The sequence below is a fragment of the Bufo gargarizans genome, chromosome 3 (assembly GCF_014858855.1).
Source record: "Bufo gargarizans isolate SCDJY-AF-19 chromosome 3, ASM1485885v1, whole genome shotgun sequence".
In the NCBI taxonomy this organism is placed as follows: Eukaryota; Metazoa; Chordata; class Amphibia; order Anura; family Bufonidae; genus Bufo; species Bufo gargarizans.
The window spans coordinates 384,841,350-384,860,343 of record NC_058082.1 but is presented as its reverse complement, the minus strand read 5'-3'; the positions used below and the strand labels follow the sequence as shown (position 1 = coordinate 384,860,343).

The window sequence follows — 18,994 nt, the reverse complement described above, 5'->3', positions numbered from 1 at the left end:
ATAAAAGCCATAAAATTTTTTAAAAAAGTGCCAAAAAAGCCTTTTTTTTGTCACCTTACATCACAAAAAGTGTAATGCCAAGCGATCAAAAAGCCATATATAACCCAAAATAGTACCAAACCATCACCTCATTGCGGAAAAAATTAGCCCCTACAAGACAATCGCCCAAACATTTTAGACTTCATGCACACGACAGTTTTTTTTCACGGCCCGCAAAAACGGGGTCCGTGGGTCCGTGATCCGTGACCGTTTTTTCGTCCGTGGGTCTTTCTTGATTTTTGGAGGATCCACGGACATGAAAAAAAAAGTCGTTTTGGTGTCCGCCTGGCCGTGCGGAGCCAAACGGATCCGTCCTGAATTACAATGCAAGTCAATGGGGACGGATCCGTTTGATGTTGACACAATATGGTGCCATTTCAAACGGATCCGTCCCCATTGACTTTCAATGTAAAGTCTGGAGTTCTTTTATACCATCGGATTGGAGTTTTCTCCAATCCGATGGTATATTTTAACTTGAAGCGTCCCCATCACCATGGGAACGCCTCTATGTTAGAATATACTGTCGGATATGAGCTACTTCGTGAACCTCAAATCCGACAGTATATTCTAACACAGAGGCGTTCCCATGGTGATGGGGACGCTTCAGGTTAGAATACACTACAAACTTTGTACAAGACTGCCCCCTGCTGCCTGGCAGCACCCGATCTCTTACTGGGGGATATGATAGCACAATTAACCCCTTTAGGTGCGGCACCTAAAGGGGTTAATTGTACTATCATATCCCCCTGTAAGAGATCAGGGCTGCCAGGCAGCAGGGGGCAGCCCCCCCCCCCCTCCCCAGTTTGAATATCGTTGGTGGCACAGTGTGCCCCCACCATCGCCCCCCCTCCCTCCCTCTATTGTATTAAATTGTTGGTGGCACAGTGTGCCAACCACCATCGGCCCCCCTCCCTCCCTCTATTGTATCAAATCGTTGGTGGCACAGGGTGCCAACCACCATCGGCCCCCTCCCTCCCTCTATTGTATTAAATCGTTGGTGGCACAGTGTGCCAACCACCATCGGCCCCCCTCCCTCTATTGTATTAAATCGTTGGTGGCACAGTGTGCCAACCACCATCGGCCCCCCTCCCTCCCTCTATTGTATTAAATCGTTGGTGGCACAGTGTGCCAACCACCATCGCCCCCCCTCCCTCCCTCTATAGCAGTAACATTGGTGGCAGTGCGCGGTCTCAACAGTAGAAGATTCATACTTACCTGCTTCTTGCTGCTGCGACGTCTGTGTCCGGCCGGGAGCTCCTCCTACTGGTAAGTGAAAGGTCTGTGCGGCGCATTGCTAAAGAACTGTCACTTACCAGTAGGAGGAGCTCAAGCCGGACACAGACATCGCAGCAGCAAGAAGCAGGTAAGTATGAATCTTCTACTGTTGAGACCGCACACTGCCACCAATGTTACTGCTATAGAGGGAGGGGGGGGGCGATGGTGGTTGGCACACTGTGCCACCAACGATTTAATACAATAGAGGGAGGGAGGGGGGCCGATGGTGGTTGGCACACTGTGCCACCAACGATTTAATACAATAGAGGGAGGGGGGCCGATGGTGGTTGGCACACCGTGCCACCAACGATTTAATACAATAGAGGGAGGGAGCCGATGGTGGTTGGCACACTGTGCCACCAACGATTTAATACAATAGAGGGAGGGAGGGAGGGGGGCCGATGGTGGTTGGCACACTGTGCCACCAACGTTTTAATACAATAGAGGGAGGGAGGGGGGCCGATGGTGGTTGGCACACTGTGCCACCAACGATTTAATACAATAGAGGGAGGGAGCCGATGGTGGTTGGCACACTGTGCCACCAACGATTTAATACAATAGAGGGAGGGAGGGAGGGGGGCCGATGGTGGTTGGCACACTGTGCCACCAACGTTTTAATACAATAGAGGGAGGGAGGGGGGCCGATGGTGGTTGGCACACTGTGCCACCAACGATTTAATACAATAGAGGGAGGGAGGGGGGGCGATGGTGGGGGCACACTGTGCCACCAACGATATTCAAACTGGGGAGGGGGGGGGGTCTGCCCCCTGCTGCCTGGCAGCCCTGATCTCTTACAGGGGAATATGATAGTACAATTAACCCCTTTAGGTGCCGCACCTGAAGGGGTTAATTGTGCTATCATATCCCCCTGTAAGAGATCGGGTGCTGCCAGGCAGCAGGGGGCAGTCTTGTACAAAGTTTGCAGTGTATTCTAACTAGAAGCGTCCCCATCACCATGGGAACGCTTCTGTGTTAGAATATACTGTCGGAAATGAGTTTTCACGGAGTGAAAACTTAGATCAGAAAAAGCTTTTATGCAGACGGATCTTCGGATCCGTCTGTATGAAAGCAACCTACGGCCATGGATCACGGACACGGATGCCAATCTTGTGTGCATCAGTGTTCTTTCACGGACCCATTGACTTGAATGGGTCCGTGAACCGTTGTCCGTCAAAAAAATAGGACAGGTCATATTTTTTTGACGGACAGGATACACGGATCACGGCCTCGGCTGCAAAACGGTGCATTTTCCGATTTTTCCACGGACCCATTGAAAGTCAATGGGTCCGCGAAAAAAAACGGAAAACGGCACAACGGCCACGGATGCACACAACGGTCGTGTGCATGAGGCCTTACAAAAATATGAAGACAATAAATAAAAATGCAGACACTAAAACATGATTTTTTTTCATAAATGCTTTTATTGTGTAAAATGGAAATAAAAAAAATACACATTAGGTATAACAACCTGCTCTCTAAAAATGTCACATGATCATGATGTCAAAAAATAAAATGAAACTATGCCAAAACAACCAATTACTTTGTCATCTTGCCCCATAAAGTGTATTATTGAGTGATCAAAAAATCATATGTTCCCAAAAATGGTACCAATACAAACTTCAACTCTTCCAGCAAAAAAATGAGCCCATACACAAGACAATCAGCAAAATCAACCAACAAAATCTGGCTTTCAGAAAATGGAGACACAAAAACATAATTTGTTTTCAAAAATGCTTTATTATGTAAAACTGAAACAAACAAGAAAAAAGTAGACATGTTTGATATTGTCGCATCCGTAACAACTTGCTCTATAAAATGGCACATGATCTAACCTGTATGATAATTATGTTTTTTTTTGTTTTTTTCACATACAGCAAGTTCCTAATGCACATAGAGATTGGGTCTGTGCTTTGGGTTTTGTAACAGGACGCCCTGTGATGCTTAGTGGTTGCCGAGGTGGAATTCTCAAAGTTTGGAACATGGAGAATTTCACAACTATTGGAGAAGTTAAAGGTCATGACAGTCCTATCAGTGCAATGTGTAACAATAGCCGTCATGTATTCACGGCATCCAGGTGAGAAGGAACATATTTAAATTAATGAACAGTATTAATACATTTTCAAATTATTTTAAATAGTAAGGCTACTTTCACACTTGCGGGAGTGTGATCCGGCGGGCAGTTCCGTGATCAGTTCAGTGTGATACGGATGCGGATCCGTCTCACAAATTCATTGCAAGGACGGCTCCGTCTCTCCGCTTGTCATGCGTCTTGTACGGCGCTAATACATTCCTATGGGAAAAAATGCTGGATCCGGCATTCAGGCAAGTCTTCCGTTTTTTTTGCCAGAGAGAAAGCCGTAGCATGCTGCGGTTTTCTCTTTTGCCTGATAAGTCAAAACGACTGAACTGAAGACATCCTGATGCAAACTGAACGGATTGCTCTCCATTCAGAATGCATGGGGATAAACTGATCAGTTCTTTTCCAGTATAGAGCCCCTGTGACGGAACTCTATGCCGGAAAAGAAAAACGCAAGTGTGAAAGTACCCTTATTGCTTTATAGTATTTTTATTTGATTTTCTGAAATATATTATCTTTATTCTATCCATCTGTATCTAATTTGTTTCTCTATTTCCACTTGGATTGGGGTTGTCAGGTACCCCCCTCACAGATCATTTCTGACTTTCCCTCATATAAGAGAGTTAGCTAAGTGTCACAACCGTTACTTCTGGCTGTGACCTTCTGTCTTTGCTCTCTCTGCAGTTCTGTTCCTGTGTGTTGTTTGTGGTTCTTTGTGGGTTAACTCCCCTGTGTGCTTATTAGGAGTTAATCCTCTCTGTCTGCTCCATGGGTGTGGCCTCTCTGCTGCACTGACAGAATCTGTATATTGAGTTTCCCTTAGGGCCGTTTCACACGAGCGGATGCCGTGCGTGGCATCCGCTCCGTGAAAGAGTGCCAAGACCCGCTGCAGACTGCAGAGGCACGGAGCAGTAACATGACTGTTAATGCTCCGTGCCTGTCTGTGATCTCTTTCCTACGAAATCACAGTGACAACTGTGATTTTGTAGGAAAGAGATCACAGACAGGCACAGAGCATTAACAGTCATGTTACTGCTCCGTGCCTCTGCAGTCTGCAGCGGGTCTTGGCACTCTTTCACGGAGCGGATGCCACGCACGGCATCCGCTCGTGTGAAACGGCCCTTAGATGTGGGTCAGCTCCTCTAGTATGTGTTTGTCTTGTCCTTCTCTCGGTTTGTACTTTGTCTCCCATGCTGCTAACCCATGGAATCCGTGTCTGTCTATGTTCTGTGAGTTCGCCTTCTTGCTCATTGTCGTCCTTTCTCTTTTGTTTCTGTTATCAGGGTTGCCAGTTATGTTTGAGTTCCCCTGTGTGTATTATTATGTCTTTATTCCTCTGAATAAATAGAGAAAACTTTGTATCCAGCTCACCTTCCCGGCGTGGTGCACAAACCCGGCTCCAGAGGCCCTGGGGGAGTGTTCCCGTAGCAGGCAGCAAACAAAAATAGGAAAAAAGGTATCTGGAGACAATGGAGGTCCTCTTAGCTCTTCTCCATTAATTCACAAAACCGACACAGTCACTGGATCCACGGCATGGTCACTGACACGTTTCGGGTATGAACCCTTAGTCGTAGCACCATGCTATGTGTGACCCCACATTATAAAGGATTAGGAATGCACCTCGTCAGAAAATCCTGGGAGGAGCATCCAATCTCATAGGCTGCCACAACAGAGGCACACCTCTTGATTAGGTTCATCGATTATACATGCAATTCGAAACACACTGTGAGGATATACCTGGGTCAAATTAACCCCACAATCGCCAGATTGTGTGCTTTGCAATGGTAAAACCGCACAGTGTGAATACTTACTAATAAAAATTAATAATATAAACAACCAAAATAACGGTCTTACAACCTGAAATGTGATGCAATCAAATAAGATTCGGCAAATAGTATAGAAATTTCATAGTAAATCTATATGATAGAAATGAAGCAAGCTTGTGTGTTTGCATTTTGTTGCAGAGATACATTGGTCTTAAAGTGTTCATTGCAGACTAGCATATCCTGTGTTGCAAGGCTAATATATCTATATATAAAAGGTATGAAAGAGAAACTAAATGAGTATGTATAAATACTGTCTCTCTGGCACAACTTTCATCTGAACAAATTGGTATTAAATTTAATAATGATGAATACTGTTGCGCATGACCAAACCGCACCGTGCAATCCCTCTCCTAAGCAGAATTCGGCTGGTACGCACAAACCCATCCCGCATTATACATTTCACACCTTATCTCTCGGGAAGGGAGAGGATTTTTGTGCGCATGAGTCGGACCCTCGTATTGAACTGCTGGCAAATACCTGTATCCTCTTTATATGCATAATCCATAGTTCAATTGTAAATATACATCAGTTCTTTTCGCAAATTGAGGCCTGCCGGAATCCTGGACCCAAGTCTAAAGATCCAGTAGGCCTCACGGAGAAGAATCTTTTTACGGTGGTCACCTCCCCTTTTGGGTGCCAAAACTTTTTCTATGGCAAAAGCTTGGAAAAACGTCACTCTACGGGCATGTTTTTGGATGAAGTGCCTCGCTATATTTGAGATGTTGAGAATATTAGGGTTGCCAATATAGTTCAAATGTTCGAGGATCCGACTCTTAAATTTACGGGCTGTGCTGGATAACATTCTCCTGCCACTGGTCAGGCGCACTCCAGGGTTCTTGAAGGATACTTCAGATGTATTGCGAGCCATGTACAAATTTGTGTGGACTGACAATTATAGGTGGATCACAGCAGATGTGGTCTCTCTCTATCCCTCTATTCCCTATTAGCTCGGGTTATATTGATTTTATTTGTGAAGTCACCAAATTTTTGCTGACCCACAATTACTTTGTGTTTGATGGTGTGCACTACCTGCAGATCCGCGGAGTCTCAATGGGGGCCAAGTTCTCACCGTCTTTGGCCAATCTGACCATGTCATATTGGGAAGAGAGGTACATTTACGGTCTGAGCAACCCGTTTGGGCCTGGTATAGTCTGGTACGGAAGATACATCGACGACATACTTATGGTGTGGGCGGGCGATGTGTCTGCCGTCCCGGACCTCCAGGCATACCTAAACAATAATGATTACAACTTGCGATTCATTTGTTCCGCACATGAGTCCCATACTAGTTTTCTGGATTTGACGCTCCACGGATGTCCGGGGGAAATAGTGCACACCATCACATACAGAAAAGAAGTGTCCGGTAACTCAATTCTAAATGCAAAAAGCCACCATCCAATGCATACCATTAGAGCAATCCCCGTGGGGGAATTTATGCGTGCAGCAAGAAACTGTAGTGATGGGGATAAATTAGATGATGAGTTTGATAAGGTAGCTCAAAGACTAAAAGAAAGAAATTATCCAACCTGGATGATTAAGAGGGGGAGAACAATTGCTTCACTCAAAGATAGAGAGGAAATGCTATTTGGCAAGTCCAAGCATAAGAGGATTAGGAGGGCCTCTCCTGGCGGTGTAGGAGTCAGCGTGGATGGTGAGCAGGACAGTATTCCTACCTTATCCCTGTCTTATAGTAGAGAATTCAATGCAATCAGTTCATCTATTAAAAAATGTTTACCAATATTGTTTGAGGACAACATCTTATATCAAGCATTGAAATCTGGTTGCAGAATTGTCTCTAGAAGAGCAGCTACTCTGTCCTGCTCATTATCACCGTCTCTTTATACTGCCAGTAGCATTAGACAAGATGTCAAATCCAGGTGGTTATGCTACCAGGGCTTCACTAAGTGTGGAGCCAACCGCTGCAAGACATGCAATTACGTTGTACCTACTCAGACATTTGACAATGTAACACATACTGACAAATTTCCTATCCGCAGTTATATCAACTGTAATACGGAGGGTGTAGTCTATGCCATCAGATGCACTGATTGTGATCTGATGTACATAGGCAGCACAGCCCGTAAATTTAAGAGTCGGATCCTCGAACATTTGAACTATATTGGCAACCCTAATAGTCTCAACATCTCAAATATAGCGAGGCACTTCATCCAAAAACATGCCCGTAGAGTGACGTTCTTCCAAGCTTTTGCCATAGAAAAAGTTTTGGCACCCAAAAGGGGAGGTGACCACCGTAAAAAGATTCTTCTCCGTGAGGCCTACTGGATCTTTAGACTTGGGTCCAGGATTCCGGCAGGCCTCAATTTGCGAAAAGAACTGATGTATATTTACAATTGAACTATGGATTATGCATATAAAGAGGATACAGGTATTTGCCAGCAGTTCAATACGAGGGTCCGACTCATGCGCACAAAAATCCTCTCCCTTCCCGAGAGATAAGGTGTGAAATGTATAATGCGGGATGGGTTTGTGCGTACCAGCCGAATTCTGCTTAGGAGAGGGATTGCACGGTGCGGTTTGGTCATGCGCAACAGTATTCATCATTATTAAATTTAATACCAATTTGTTCAGATGAAAGTTGTGCCAGAGAGACAGTATTTATACATACTCATTTAGTTTCTCTTTCATACCTTTTATATATAGTTGTGGTCGGGGTTAATGATGGCGAGAAGGAACTGACCCCATCTGCGGCCCCCTCAACTCTAAAGCGGCTAGAATTATGCCGTAACCGCGGCGATGTAGGGACGCCTGAATAGAGGGCAAAAACAGCAAACTTAAAAGGCAGGATTTTCCTTTATTACAACACAAAATTACAGAACCAGATTCTGAAAAGCAAGCGACATTTCGACCTTAGGATGAGGAATATACCTGCTAAAACACGATGACCGCCAGCGACCTAACTTTTGGATGACGTGCGTCGGCACCTGATTTTTTGAAGCTGCGGATGCAGCCCCGATGCGGAATGAATGACCCGACACCGAAGCTGGATCCACACCTAAGCTGGCCAACAGAGGGCGTATATGGGACACAAATTGGTGGGTTGTGAGAGGCGATTGGCCAAAAGGCAATAATGGACTACTCGGCCCAAGGCCATCTAATGCTGCCAGTAACTGATTGAGTACACGGACGGGGCACCAACGGTGTTCTGTGGGGAAGAATGACACCTGAGCCGGAGGACCCACCTGTGACGTTTCGACGCTGGCAACAGAAAAGAGAAACTCTCAACACTCGGAACCAGTTGGCTAATCGCTACGAACTTACTGCTGTTGGAGGAGCTCGTGAACTCACCAGGTCTCAAAACACATAAAAGGCTAAATAAATAGCAGCTTTGAGCACTAGGCTAAGGAGGAAACCATAAGGACCCTTGTCTAAGGCGTCAGAGAGATCACGGAAAACCTGACCTGAAATAGCCTGTCCTTTCACGCTACATTTACCCAGACCCCTCAAAGCGGCCTTAACAGCGTGGACAGAGAATAAGGAACCCCGATCCGGGTAGCTCACAGCCAGAAAGTGCTGAACCCCTGCTAGGTAGGACCTAACCGTATTATGGGATAACTTCGACTCGGAGTGACAAAACCCTATGAAAGCAAGAACATATTCTATAAAGCTGGACTGGCCCTGAGGGAACCGCTCCTGGAACCTACAAAATGTGTTCCACCCTGTGTGGTAAGCTCTGGCCGTATTAGGTGAGAGAGATTTAGCAAGCGACATGTGCGCAGTAGCTAAGTGTTCGGTTAGACCAGGACTAGTGACTCGTGCGGAGGAATCATGGCACCTGTGATGTCCGCTTCTGGCATGATCTGAAAGAAAAGGGAGGTATTAGCTCGTGACAAGGCATCCGCTGCCATGTTTTGTGTACCAGGCAAGTGCGCACAACTGAAATAGAAATGATGCATTAATGAAAGTTGTACTAGACGTTATCTGTTACAAACAAAACTGAGCAATTAGACCAATTGCTACCCCAAACACGGGCGGCCGCGACCATGGGATACAACTCAAATAGTGCTGAGGTCTGCAAGAAACCCGGGATTCGTCTGACTCCAACTGGCCACTCGCCTGCCAACCAATGGGTGCCAAAAATGGCTGCAAACCCTGAACTTGCAGCTGCGACAGAAAAAAAATTACAGGAGAACTACTACATATTGCGGGAATGAAAAAGGGAAATTCCATTCCACTGGTGGAGAAAGTGATCCCACATGTGAAGATCCGCTAGAGCCAGACTGTCTAAGTGCACCGGGCTGTGCTGACAAGGTGCTGAGGGGAGGAGTGTCAACAGACGAGAAATGAAGGACCGGCCTTGTGGGATTATACGCATGGCGAAGGTCAGCATGCCCAACGGTGATTGGAACTCGCCTTAGTGGTCACAGTAGTAACCGTGGACCTGTGTATCACTTCCCTGATCCTGACCAGTTTATCTGTGGGTAACTTCGCTAGCATGTTTTGCGAGTCTAAAACAATGCCCAGGAAAGTGATGACAGTGGACGGACCCTCAACCTTCTTAGGGGACACTGGGACGTCTAACCGAGAGAAACAATTCAGAAGCTTCTTGAGACCTACTGGGGCAACTCCTGGCCTCTCTATCAGCAAGAAGTCGTCTAAATAATGGATGACACGCTCACACTGTACCTTGTTCTCTAACACCCAGTGGAGGGCCTGTGCCAACTGATCGAATAACCACGGGCTGCTTTTAGAGCCAAACATGAGCTTCGAAGAGAAGTAATACTGGTCTCTCCACTTAATGCCATGCCACTGCCAGAGGGCCGGCATGATCGGGAGAAGCTTAAAGGCGTCGGATATATCCGCCTTAGACAACGCTGCTCCAGGACCTAAGTGATGATAGCTATGGCTTGGTCAATGGAGGAATACTTCATGCTAACCTCCTCCGATGGGATGAGGGAGTCGAGACTAGCTACATGGGACCCATGCGGGGCTGACAAATCAATGATTTTTTATTTATTTTTTTCTTCTATTTATTTTTATTTTTTTTCCTTTTTTTAAGAAAAACTCTGGCGATACTCGAGAAAAGGAGAGCACGGACCTAGAAAAGAAACATCAAATTATGAAACACCAGTGTACAAGCGTAAACAGGAATTAAAACGAAACAATAGTAATGCGGAAACCAAAAGTAACTACGGTAAACTGAGTGGAACAAACGCGCTGCATGTACGACTGAGCCTAGTGCAAAGAATCATACGGCGTAAGACCATGCTGTGTAGCAGTACTATAATATAGTACCAAACTGAGAATAAATCCTGATTAACCTACACAAACAGCCTCAGCCTTTTTTTTTTATATGACACAAAGTGCTGCAACTTAAAGAGAAGCCTGCTGAGAAACTACAAAAGGGGTGCTTAACAATATTGCCTAAACCACATATGAACCCCCCCCCCTTATATATACTAAATATTTTATTTTAACTCCTTAGTGACCATTAATACGCCTTTTACTGACTTAAACAACGGAGGGTTTAGCTAAAACAGCTTGCTTAATCAATCAGTACATGTACTTAAAATGGTGCATTAAAAACTATAACTTGTCCTGCAAAAAACAAGACCCCATACAAGTACATTGGTGAAAAAACACTTGGTCACTAAGAGGTTAATCTTCACCAGCAAGCAGGGTTCTGACCTGTGCACTGAGCTGGAGCAGGCAGACCTGACTAATAGACCACCGAGCCTGCTCCAGCTCAGGCTCTCTACCTTCCTATCTAACTGCACGGCGGCCCGTGCAGGACTTTACGGCTGCGCCGAAGTTGGGAACATGCTGTCCCCTGAAACCCTACGATGAATGGCCGCGTGGGGAGCCGCACGTAGCTCCCTTGCCGATCGTTCTGGTGCGGTGGTGCTCCCCCTCACCTTGGGGAGCCGAAACACCGCTGGCCGGACTACGTGGACATGGCTGCTGGATGAGGCAGCATACTCATCTTTGACCGCAGACTCGTGAGCCCAGGAACGCTGCCGACACCTGCCTGCATGTGTGGTAGGTGGAAACAAGACGAGACGTTCATTGAGGGAGGGGTGTATGCCGGGTATAAAGGCAGCTACACCCCTCCCACAAATGCAGGCCAATAAATCGGCCTTTACACATATATTAGCTTTGCAACACAGGATATGCTAGTCTGCAATGAACACTTTAAGACCAATGTATCTCTGCAACAAAATGCAAACACACAAGCTTGCTTCATTTCTATCATATAGATTTACTATGAAATTTCTATACTATTTGCCAAATCTTATTTGATTGTATCACATTTCAGGTTGTAAGACCGTTATTTTGGTTGTTTATATTATTAATTTTTATTAGTAAGTATTCACACTGTGCGGTTTTACCATTGCAAAGCATACAATCTGGCGATTGTGGGGTTAAATTGACCCAGGTATATCCTCACAGTGTGTTTCGAATTGCATGTGTAATCGATGAACCTAATCAAGAGGTGTGCCTCTGTTGTGGCAGCCTATGAGATTGGATGCTCCTCCCAGGATTTTCTGACGAGGTGCATTCCTAATCCTTTATAATGTGGGGTCACACGTAGCTTGGTGCTACGACTAAGGGTACATACCCGAAACGCGTCAGTGACCATGCCGTGGATCCAGTGACTGTGTCGGTTTGGTGAATAATAGAGAAGAGCTAAGAGGACCTCCATTGTCTCCAGATACCTTTTTTCCTATTTTTTCTTTATTCCTCTGCCCTGATTTGTCTTGTCTGTCTTGTTTCGTACCGGTCTTCCCCTATTTCATATTCGTTCCTCCATAAGAAGGGTTCTGTCTCTGCGTTAGGGGTTTTTCTGTTCAGCAAGCCCTTGCTGCAGCTTTCTTTGCCATGGGCAAGGCCATGCAGTTTATTACTGGTGGAGGAAGTCCTTCTCCGCTCACTGCCACTCCTGGTTCCTTGCGATATACTCCTGCTTGTATTAGTTGTCTTGTTTATATGTGCCTGTCTATGTTATGTTTGCCTATGTACCGCCGGTACCTGTTGTCCGGTCGTTCCTGCTGTCACTGTCTAGTTCATGCTCTGAAGTGGACCCTGGCAACTTCCTGCTGCAAAGCCTAATCCTACCAGCTATAGCCGTAGTGAATACCAGGAGTTCCTTAGTCATACCCCTCTGGAGTATTACTATACAGTGGCGCGGTGGGGTTTTTCTCCCACTGTGCTGACGGTACACAGAGTTCATGTTTTGTCTGTGCTGCCTTCCCTGGTTTTTGTTTGTGCAAAAAAACTCTGGTGTGTCTGTACCTGATTTCCGTTTGTTTATTGCTTGACGACGCAGAGGTCTATCGCTGGATCTCTAACTCGTGACACTAAGCATGTACATGGCCCTCTTAATTGAAGTGTATGGGAGTTATAAAGTAGCCAAGCCCTGTCTTTATTACTAGTATATTTCTTTCCACTGATTTTCTACCAGTTCTGCAAGGATTTTTAGTATTTCCATTCTGTATGTAATGTTCATGTTCATGTGCCATCCAAGTGTAAAACAGCACACCAACTAAACACTGACCTTATAGTTAACAGACCAATTTAGAGAAAATTCTAGCTTGTACTACACTGGTCTGATTTTCTAGTAAGGCTTGCGCATTTAAGTGAAGGGGTCCAGGAGAAATATTAACAGCATGCGAAAGCATCCATTTTTAGTTCCCAGAACACAGAAGCGGTTTACATTGTTCATCTGAATATAGCCTAACAGTGTTTTTTTATTCTAAAGTTACATCTAAAGTTTGGTATATTCGCTGTTTATATTTTCCCTTTCTCTTTTAGTGACTGCCGTGTCAAGCTTTGGGTTTATGTTCCTGGTCTTACTCCGTGTCTCCCACGACGTGTTTTAGCAATCAAGGGCCGAGCAACAAGCCTTCCCTAATATGTCCACCATCTGTCACTTACTCATCTGTCTTCCAACTAACCCTCTATTACCAATTAAGTTCCTGCCCCCTTTTATCCCATCTGTGGGGTACTCATAATTAAAAAGAATATTAATTGATGAGTTTTCTCATTATGTTTACAACTAATTTTATAATTATTTATTATGTAAATTTTAAATATTGAGTGGACATTGAAGCGAAGATGGTGAGTGGAAGAGGCTATTTTCTGATCAGACTAGTCCTGGCTAAAACAGAACTAATAAAGACCTTTATAGTTGAGTTTTCTGTTTCGTGTGTCTTACGCTCACTGTTGTACAATAATCTTTGCATAAACCATTTTTGCTTGAAATAACTGTTGAAAAGGAAAATAAAGATAAAAATAGATTAATGAGCATCCCAAACCAAATATTGGGTTGAAATAATCACATCATGTATGTCAAGTTTCTTGGACCATGCTGTCATTAAAGTTTTCCTAGTTGGGAACTTTCTTTATTAAATATGAAGACATAAAGTAACCAGATAAGATTAGAGTAGTATTTGATTGCTCAGCAAAGTACAATGGTGTTGTGTTGAATGATCATCTACTAAAAGGACCAGATCTTACAAACTCTGCCTGAAGTACTCTGTAGAATTAGGGAGTATGCCGTAGCGGTCATGTGTGACGATGAAAAGATGTTCCACCATTTTCATGTGAAGAATGAAGATAGAGACTTCCTGAGGTTTCTATGGTGGAAGGATGGGCATACAGATACAGAGCCAGCAGAATACAGAATGAAAGTACACTTATTTGGAGTAGCATCATCTCCAATTATGGTATGAAGTACCTAGCTAATCAGAATGAAAAGGATTTCCTATCAGCAGCAAATTTTCTGAAGAAAAACTTTTATGTAGATAGTGGCCTCATAAGTCTAGAGTCCACAGAATCTGCAATCAAACTAGTAAAAGAAAGCCAAGAGTTATGTGCAAGAGGAAACAGGCGCCTTCACAAATTCATCTCTAACAACAGAGAGGTACTGGAATCCATCAGTGACTCTGAATGTGCAGCAACAATGAAGAATGTCAATCTCAATTATGATCATCTTCCAGTTCAGAAAGTACTTGGATTGAGATGGAATGTAGAGAATAACAAGTTCTTCTTTGAAGTATCTATTGAAGAGAAAGTTGCAACTAGACAAGCCATTCTTTCCTCAGTGGCTTCTATATTTGATCCATTGGGATTCTTGGCCCCAGTAATCCTCAGAGCAAAATAAATACTTCAAGAATTATGCAGACAGAAATTGGGATGGGATGAGCCCATACCTGAAAATTTGAGGAGAAGGTGGGAGAGTTGGATAAGAGACTTGCAAAACTTGAGAGAAGTTCTGATACCCAGATGTTTTGTACCTCATGATTTTGAAAAGTACAAGAAAATAGAACTTCATCATTTTTCAGATGCCAGTAGTTATGGTCATTACTCCTACATCATAGTAATAGGAGAAGAAAATATACACTGTGCCCTGGTTATGGGGAAGGCCAGAGTTGCACCTACCAGTATTCAGACAATACCAAGTCTTGAACTGACAGCAGCCGTAGTTTCAGCATCAGTAAGCAAGTTTCTGAGAGAAGAATTGGAATTGAAAATGGATGAAGAATATTTTTGGACAGACTCACAAGTTGTCCTAGGATACATAAACAATAAAGCTCTGAGATTCCATATCTTTATCGCCAACAGAGTTGAGAAAATTTAGTAAATAACAAATCCGGAACATTGGCATCACATTGGCACAAAGCATAACCCAGCAGATCATGCTTCAAGAGGTCTGAATGTAACTGAATTGAAAAATTCTACAAACCGGATTCCAAAAAAGTTGGGACACTAAACAAAATGTGAATAAAAACTGAATGCAATGATGTGGAGATGGCAAATGTCAATATTTTATTTGTAATAGAACGTAGATGACAGATCAAACATTTAATCCGAGTAAATTTATCATTTTAAAGGAAAAATACGTTGATTCAAATTTTCACGGTGTCAACAAATCCCCAAAAAGTTGGGACAAGTAGCAATAAGAGGCTGGAAAAAGTAAATTTGAGCATAACGGAGAGCTGGAAGACCAATTTACACTAATTAGGTCAATTGGCAACATGATTGGGTATAAAAAGAGCTTCTCAGAGTGGCAGTGTCTCTCAGAAGCCAAGATGGGTAGAGGATCACCAATTCCTACAATGTTGCACAGAAAGATAGTGGAGCAATATCAGAAAGGTGTTATCCAGCGAAAAATTGCTAAGACTTTGCATCTATCATCATCAACTGTGCATAGCATCATCCGAAGATTCAGAGAATCTGGAACAATCTCTGTGCGTAAGGGTCAAGGCCGTAAAACCATACTGGATGCCCGTGATCTCCGGGCCCTTAAACGACACTGCACCACAAACAGGAATGCTACTGTAAAGGAAATCACAGAATGGGCTCAGGAATACTTCCAGAAACCATTGTCAGTGAACACAATCCACTGTGCCATCCGCCGTTGCCAGCTGATACTCTACAGTGCAAAGAAGAAGCTATTTCTAAGCAAGATCCACAAGCTCAGGCGTTTTCACTGGGCCAGGGATCATTTAAAATGGAGTGTGGCAAAATGGACTGTGGTCAAACGAGTCACGATTCGAAGATCTTTTGGAAATCTGGGACGCCATGTCATCCGGACCAAAGAGGACAAGGACAACCCATGTTGTTATCAACACTCAGTTCAGAAGCCTGCATCTCTGATGGTATGGGGTTGCATGAGTGCGTGTGGCATGGGCAGCTTGCATGTCTGGAAAGGCACCATAAATGCAGAAAAATATATTCAGATTCTAGAACAACATATGCTCCCATCCAGACGTCATCTCTTTCAGGGAAGACCCTGCATTTTTCAACAAGATAATGCCAGACCACATTCTGCATCAATCACAACATCATGGCTGCGTAGGAGAAGGATTCGGGTACTGAAATGGCCAGTCTGCAGTCCAGATCTTTCACCTATAGAGAACATTTGGCGCATCATAAAGAGGAAGGTGCAACAAAGAAGGCCCAAGACGATTGAACAGTTAGAGGCCTGTATTAGACAAGAATGGGAGAGCATTCCTATTTCTAAACTTGAGAAACTGGTCTCCTCGGTCCCCAGACTTCTGTTAAAGACAAAAGCAGAGTTATTTACTGTGACATCATGTTTTGAATTTCATATAACTGTTATATTTTGTGTTCACAGAAGCAGAAAAAGATAATATGCCTTTAAGAAAGCATAGTGTTAATCTGTTGTTTCTGGGCAGAAGTCTAGACCAATCACACCCAGCTTCTCACACAGCTAGAGTTTTCACCAATCACAGTCAGCCTCATACACAGCCTGTCTGGGAATTTCCCTATTCACCACAGACAGGAGCTGAAGAGACAGTCACTTCACTGAGAGCTGTGTTTTTATGGAAGCAAAGAGGCCAAAATAGGTATTTAATACAGTTAGGATGTGTTCCTATTGTTAAAAGTGTGATTAGAGCTAATATTATTAGATGGACAGACAGGGTCATCTATCACTGAGAACGTGAATGCCGAACAGTGTGTTGTATGCCGGGTGCTCGGGTTCGGCATATTGCGGATCAGATTGACAGATTGCTGGGTTGGGCTGGGGAAGATCCGGAGGTCATGATACACATTGGCACCAATGACAAAGTCAGTGGGAGATGGAAGGTCCTTAAAAATGATTTTAGGGAATTAGGTGAGAAGCTCAAGTCCAAGACCTCCAAGGTAGTGTTTTCAGAAATACTACCAGTGCCACGAGCATCACTAGAGAGACAACGGGAGCTTAGGGAGTTAAATAAGTGGCTCAGAAGCTGGTGCAGCAAGGAAGGGTTTGGGTTCACGGAGAACTGGGCCGACTTTGTGGTCAGTTACAGGCCCTACAGTAGGGACGGGCTGCACCTCAATGGGGAGGGTGCAACTGGCCTGGGGGAAAAATGGTTAGACGGCTGGAGGAGCTTTTAAACTAGGATCTTAGGGGGAGGTGTCATACTAATAAGGAGGTAGATAGTGTAGATAGCGAGTGGGTTATAGAAGGGGACAGTGGGGATTTAGTGGGGGCTGGGGTTAGTGAGGAAAATAGGGAGAAGACTGGGCATAACTATACATTTATGAAAAATAGAACTGCTGTTACATACAAAAATTAACCAAGGTGATAACAAAAATCCCAGATAATCACTTTACAGGTAATAGTAATTTAAAATGTATTTTCAAAAATGCCAGAAGTCTAGCTAGCAAAATGGGGGAGCTGGAGGCTATGGTACTAGAAGAACAAATAGATGTAGTTGGTGTGGCTGAGACATGGTTGGACTCTTCGCATGAGTGGGCTGTAAATATTGAGGGTTTTAGACTATTTAGGAAAGACCAGGTCAATAGAAAAGGTGGTGGTGTGTGCCTGTACGTGAGGAGTGAACTGAAGACAAGTGTGAAAGAGGCAATTGTGCGTGAGGATGTGGAAACCTTATGGGTGGAAGCTAAAGGGGATATAAACACTGAAAAAATAATACTTGGTGTAATCTATAGAGCCTCTAACATCACAGAGGATTTGGAAACGCAACTGTATAACCAAATAGAGCGAGTGGCACAGGCTGGTACAGTGGTCATAATGGAAGAATTTAACTTCCCAGACATTGACTGGGGTCATCGTTCTGTCTCAACCGCAAAGGGGGGGACATGATTAACATATACAAGTATATAAATGGGCCATACAAAAAATACGTTGAAAAGCTGTTCCATGTAAAATGTGCTCAAAAGACAAGGGGGCACTGCCCCGACTGAAGAAGAAAAAGTTCAGTCTCCAGAAGCGTCAAAGCTTCTTTACTTTGAGAACTGTCAATCTATGGAATAGACTTCCTCAGGATGTGGTCACAGTAGGAACAGTGGATAGTATCAAAAAGGGTTTAGACGAATTCTTAAAAGTAAAAAAACATTAATGCTTATGAAAACGTGTAGAAATCTGAATCTCACTTCCTTCTGGGATTTGCATTCCCACCTATCCCTTGGTTGAACTTGATGGATGTATTCCTTTTTTCAACCATATTGACTATTCCAGTTCCGCCAATTGCAAACTACAAATAGCATTCAAATAGCAATCCAACAAATTGTATACAGATGAGTAGAACTATCGGTCATATCTTAGATATACCTCTCAGAGAGATCATAAGGTGCTTAAATAACTTAAAGTGACAGTACAAATACTCAAAAGAGAAATATATCCACCATTTTATGTTGAATGACAAGATTGAACTGAACCACCCACCATCTTATGCATACTGCCATTTTGTGATATCTTTTCAACACGTGTTTTGTACGGAGGCAGCAGTGTTATATATGAAGAAAAGTTGAAGTTAATAAAGAAGTTATTTGAAGCATTTTAGTAAGTGAATACATCTAAGGTACTTTTTAGTAGTTAATGATTGTATATAATTGGTTAGATTATAATCAAATATCCACATGACAGGTTCCCTTTAAGCTGCAGTTTGGAGCTTTCATCTTAGTAACTGCAGCTTAGAGACCTTCAGCCTGATGTATATTTTTTTATATTCTGACAGTCCTCTTCTTTGCTACATGTGCTGAACCATAGTTCAGCCTCCAATCCGGCCTGTACTGATCTCACACAGGAAAACAGAGAAGTGGGCAGACACACACCTCTCTCATCGATCCAGCAGAGCGCTGTATGAGCACTGTGCAGGATCATTTAAGAAAGCAGTCAGGGGGTTTGGCACTGCTGGACCACACTGACTGTATGAGCACTCTGCTGGATCATTTAAGAACCCTGTCAGGGGGTCTGGCACTGCTGGACCACACTGACTGCGAACTATCCCCATGATCTCAGGGACATTTTTTCAAGATTTCTTCTTGCTAAAAATGGTGTCCT

General features: G+C 43.9%; 1 protein-coding gene across 1 annotated transcript in view; it reads left to right on the top strand.

The window, feature by feature from the left end:
- Positions 1 to 13,309, top strand: part of LOC122933028 (kinesin-like protein KIF21B) — a 330,187-nt gene extending 316,878 nt beyond the window's left edge. The window contains exons 6-7 of the mRNA XM_044287762.1: positions 3,189 to 3,388; positions 12,988 to 13,309. Coding sequence (XP_044143697.1) covers positions 3,189 to 3,388; positions 12,988 to 13,087 — 300 coding nt within the window. The 3' untranslated portion in view covers positions 13,088 to 13,309. The remainder of the gene's footprint in view (positions 1 to 3,188; positions 3,389 to 12,987) is intronic.
- Positions 13,310 to 18,994: the final 5,685 nt, after the last annotated feature.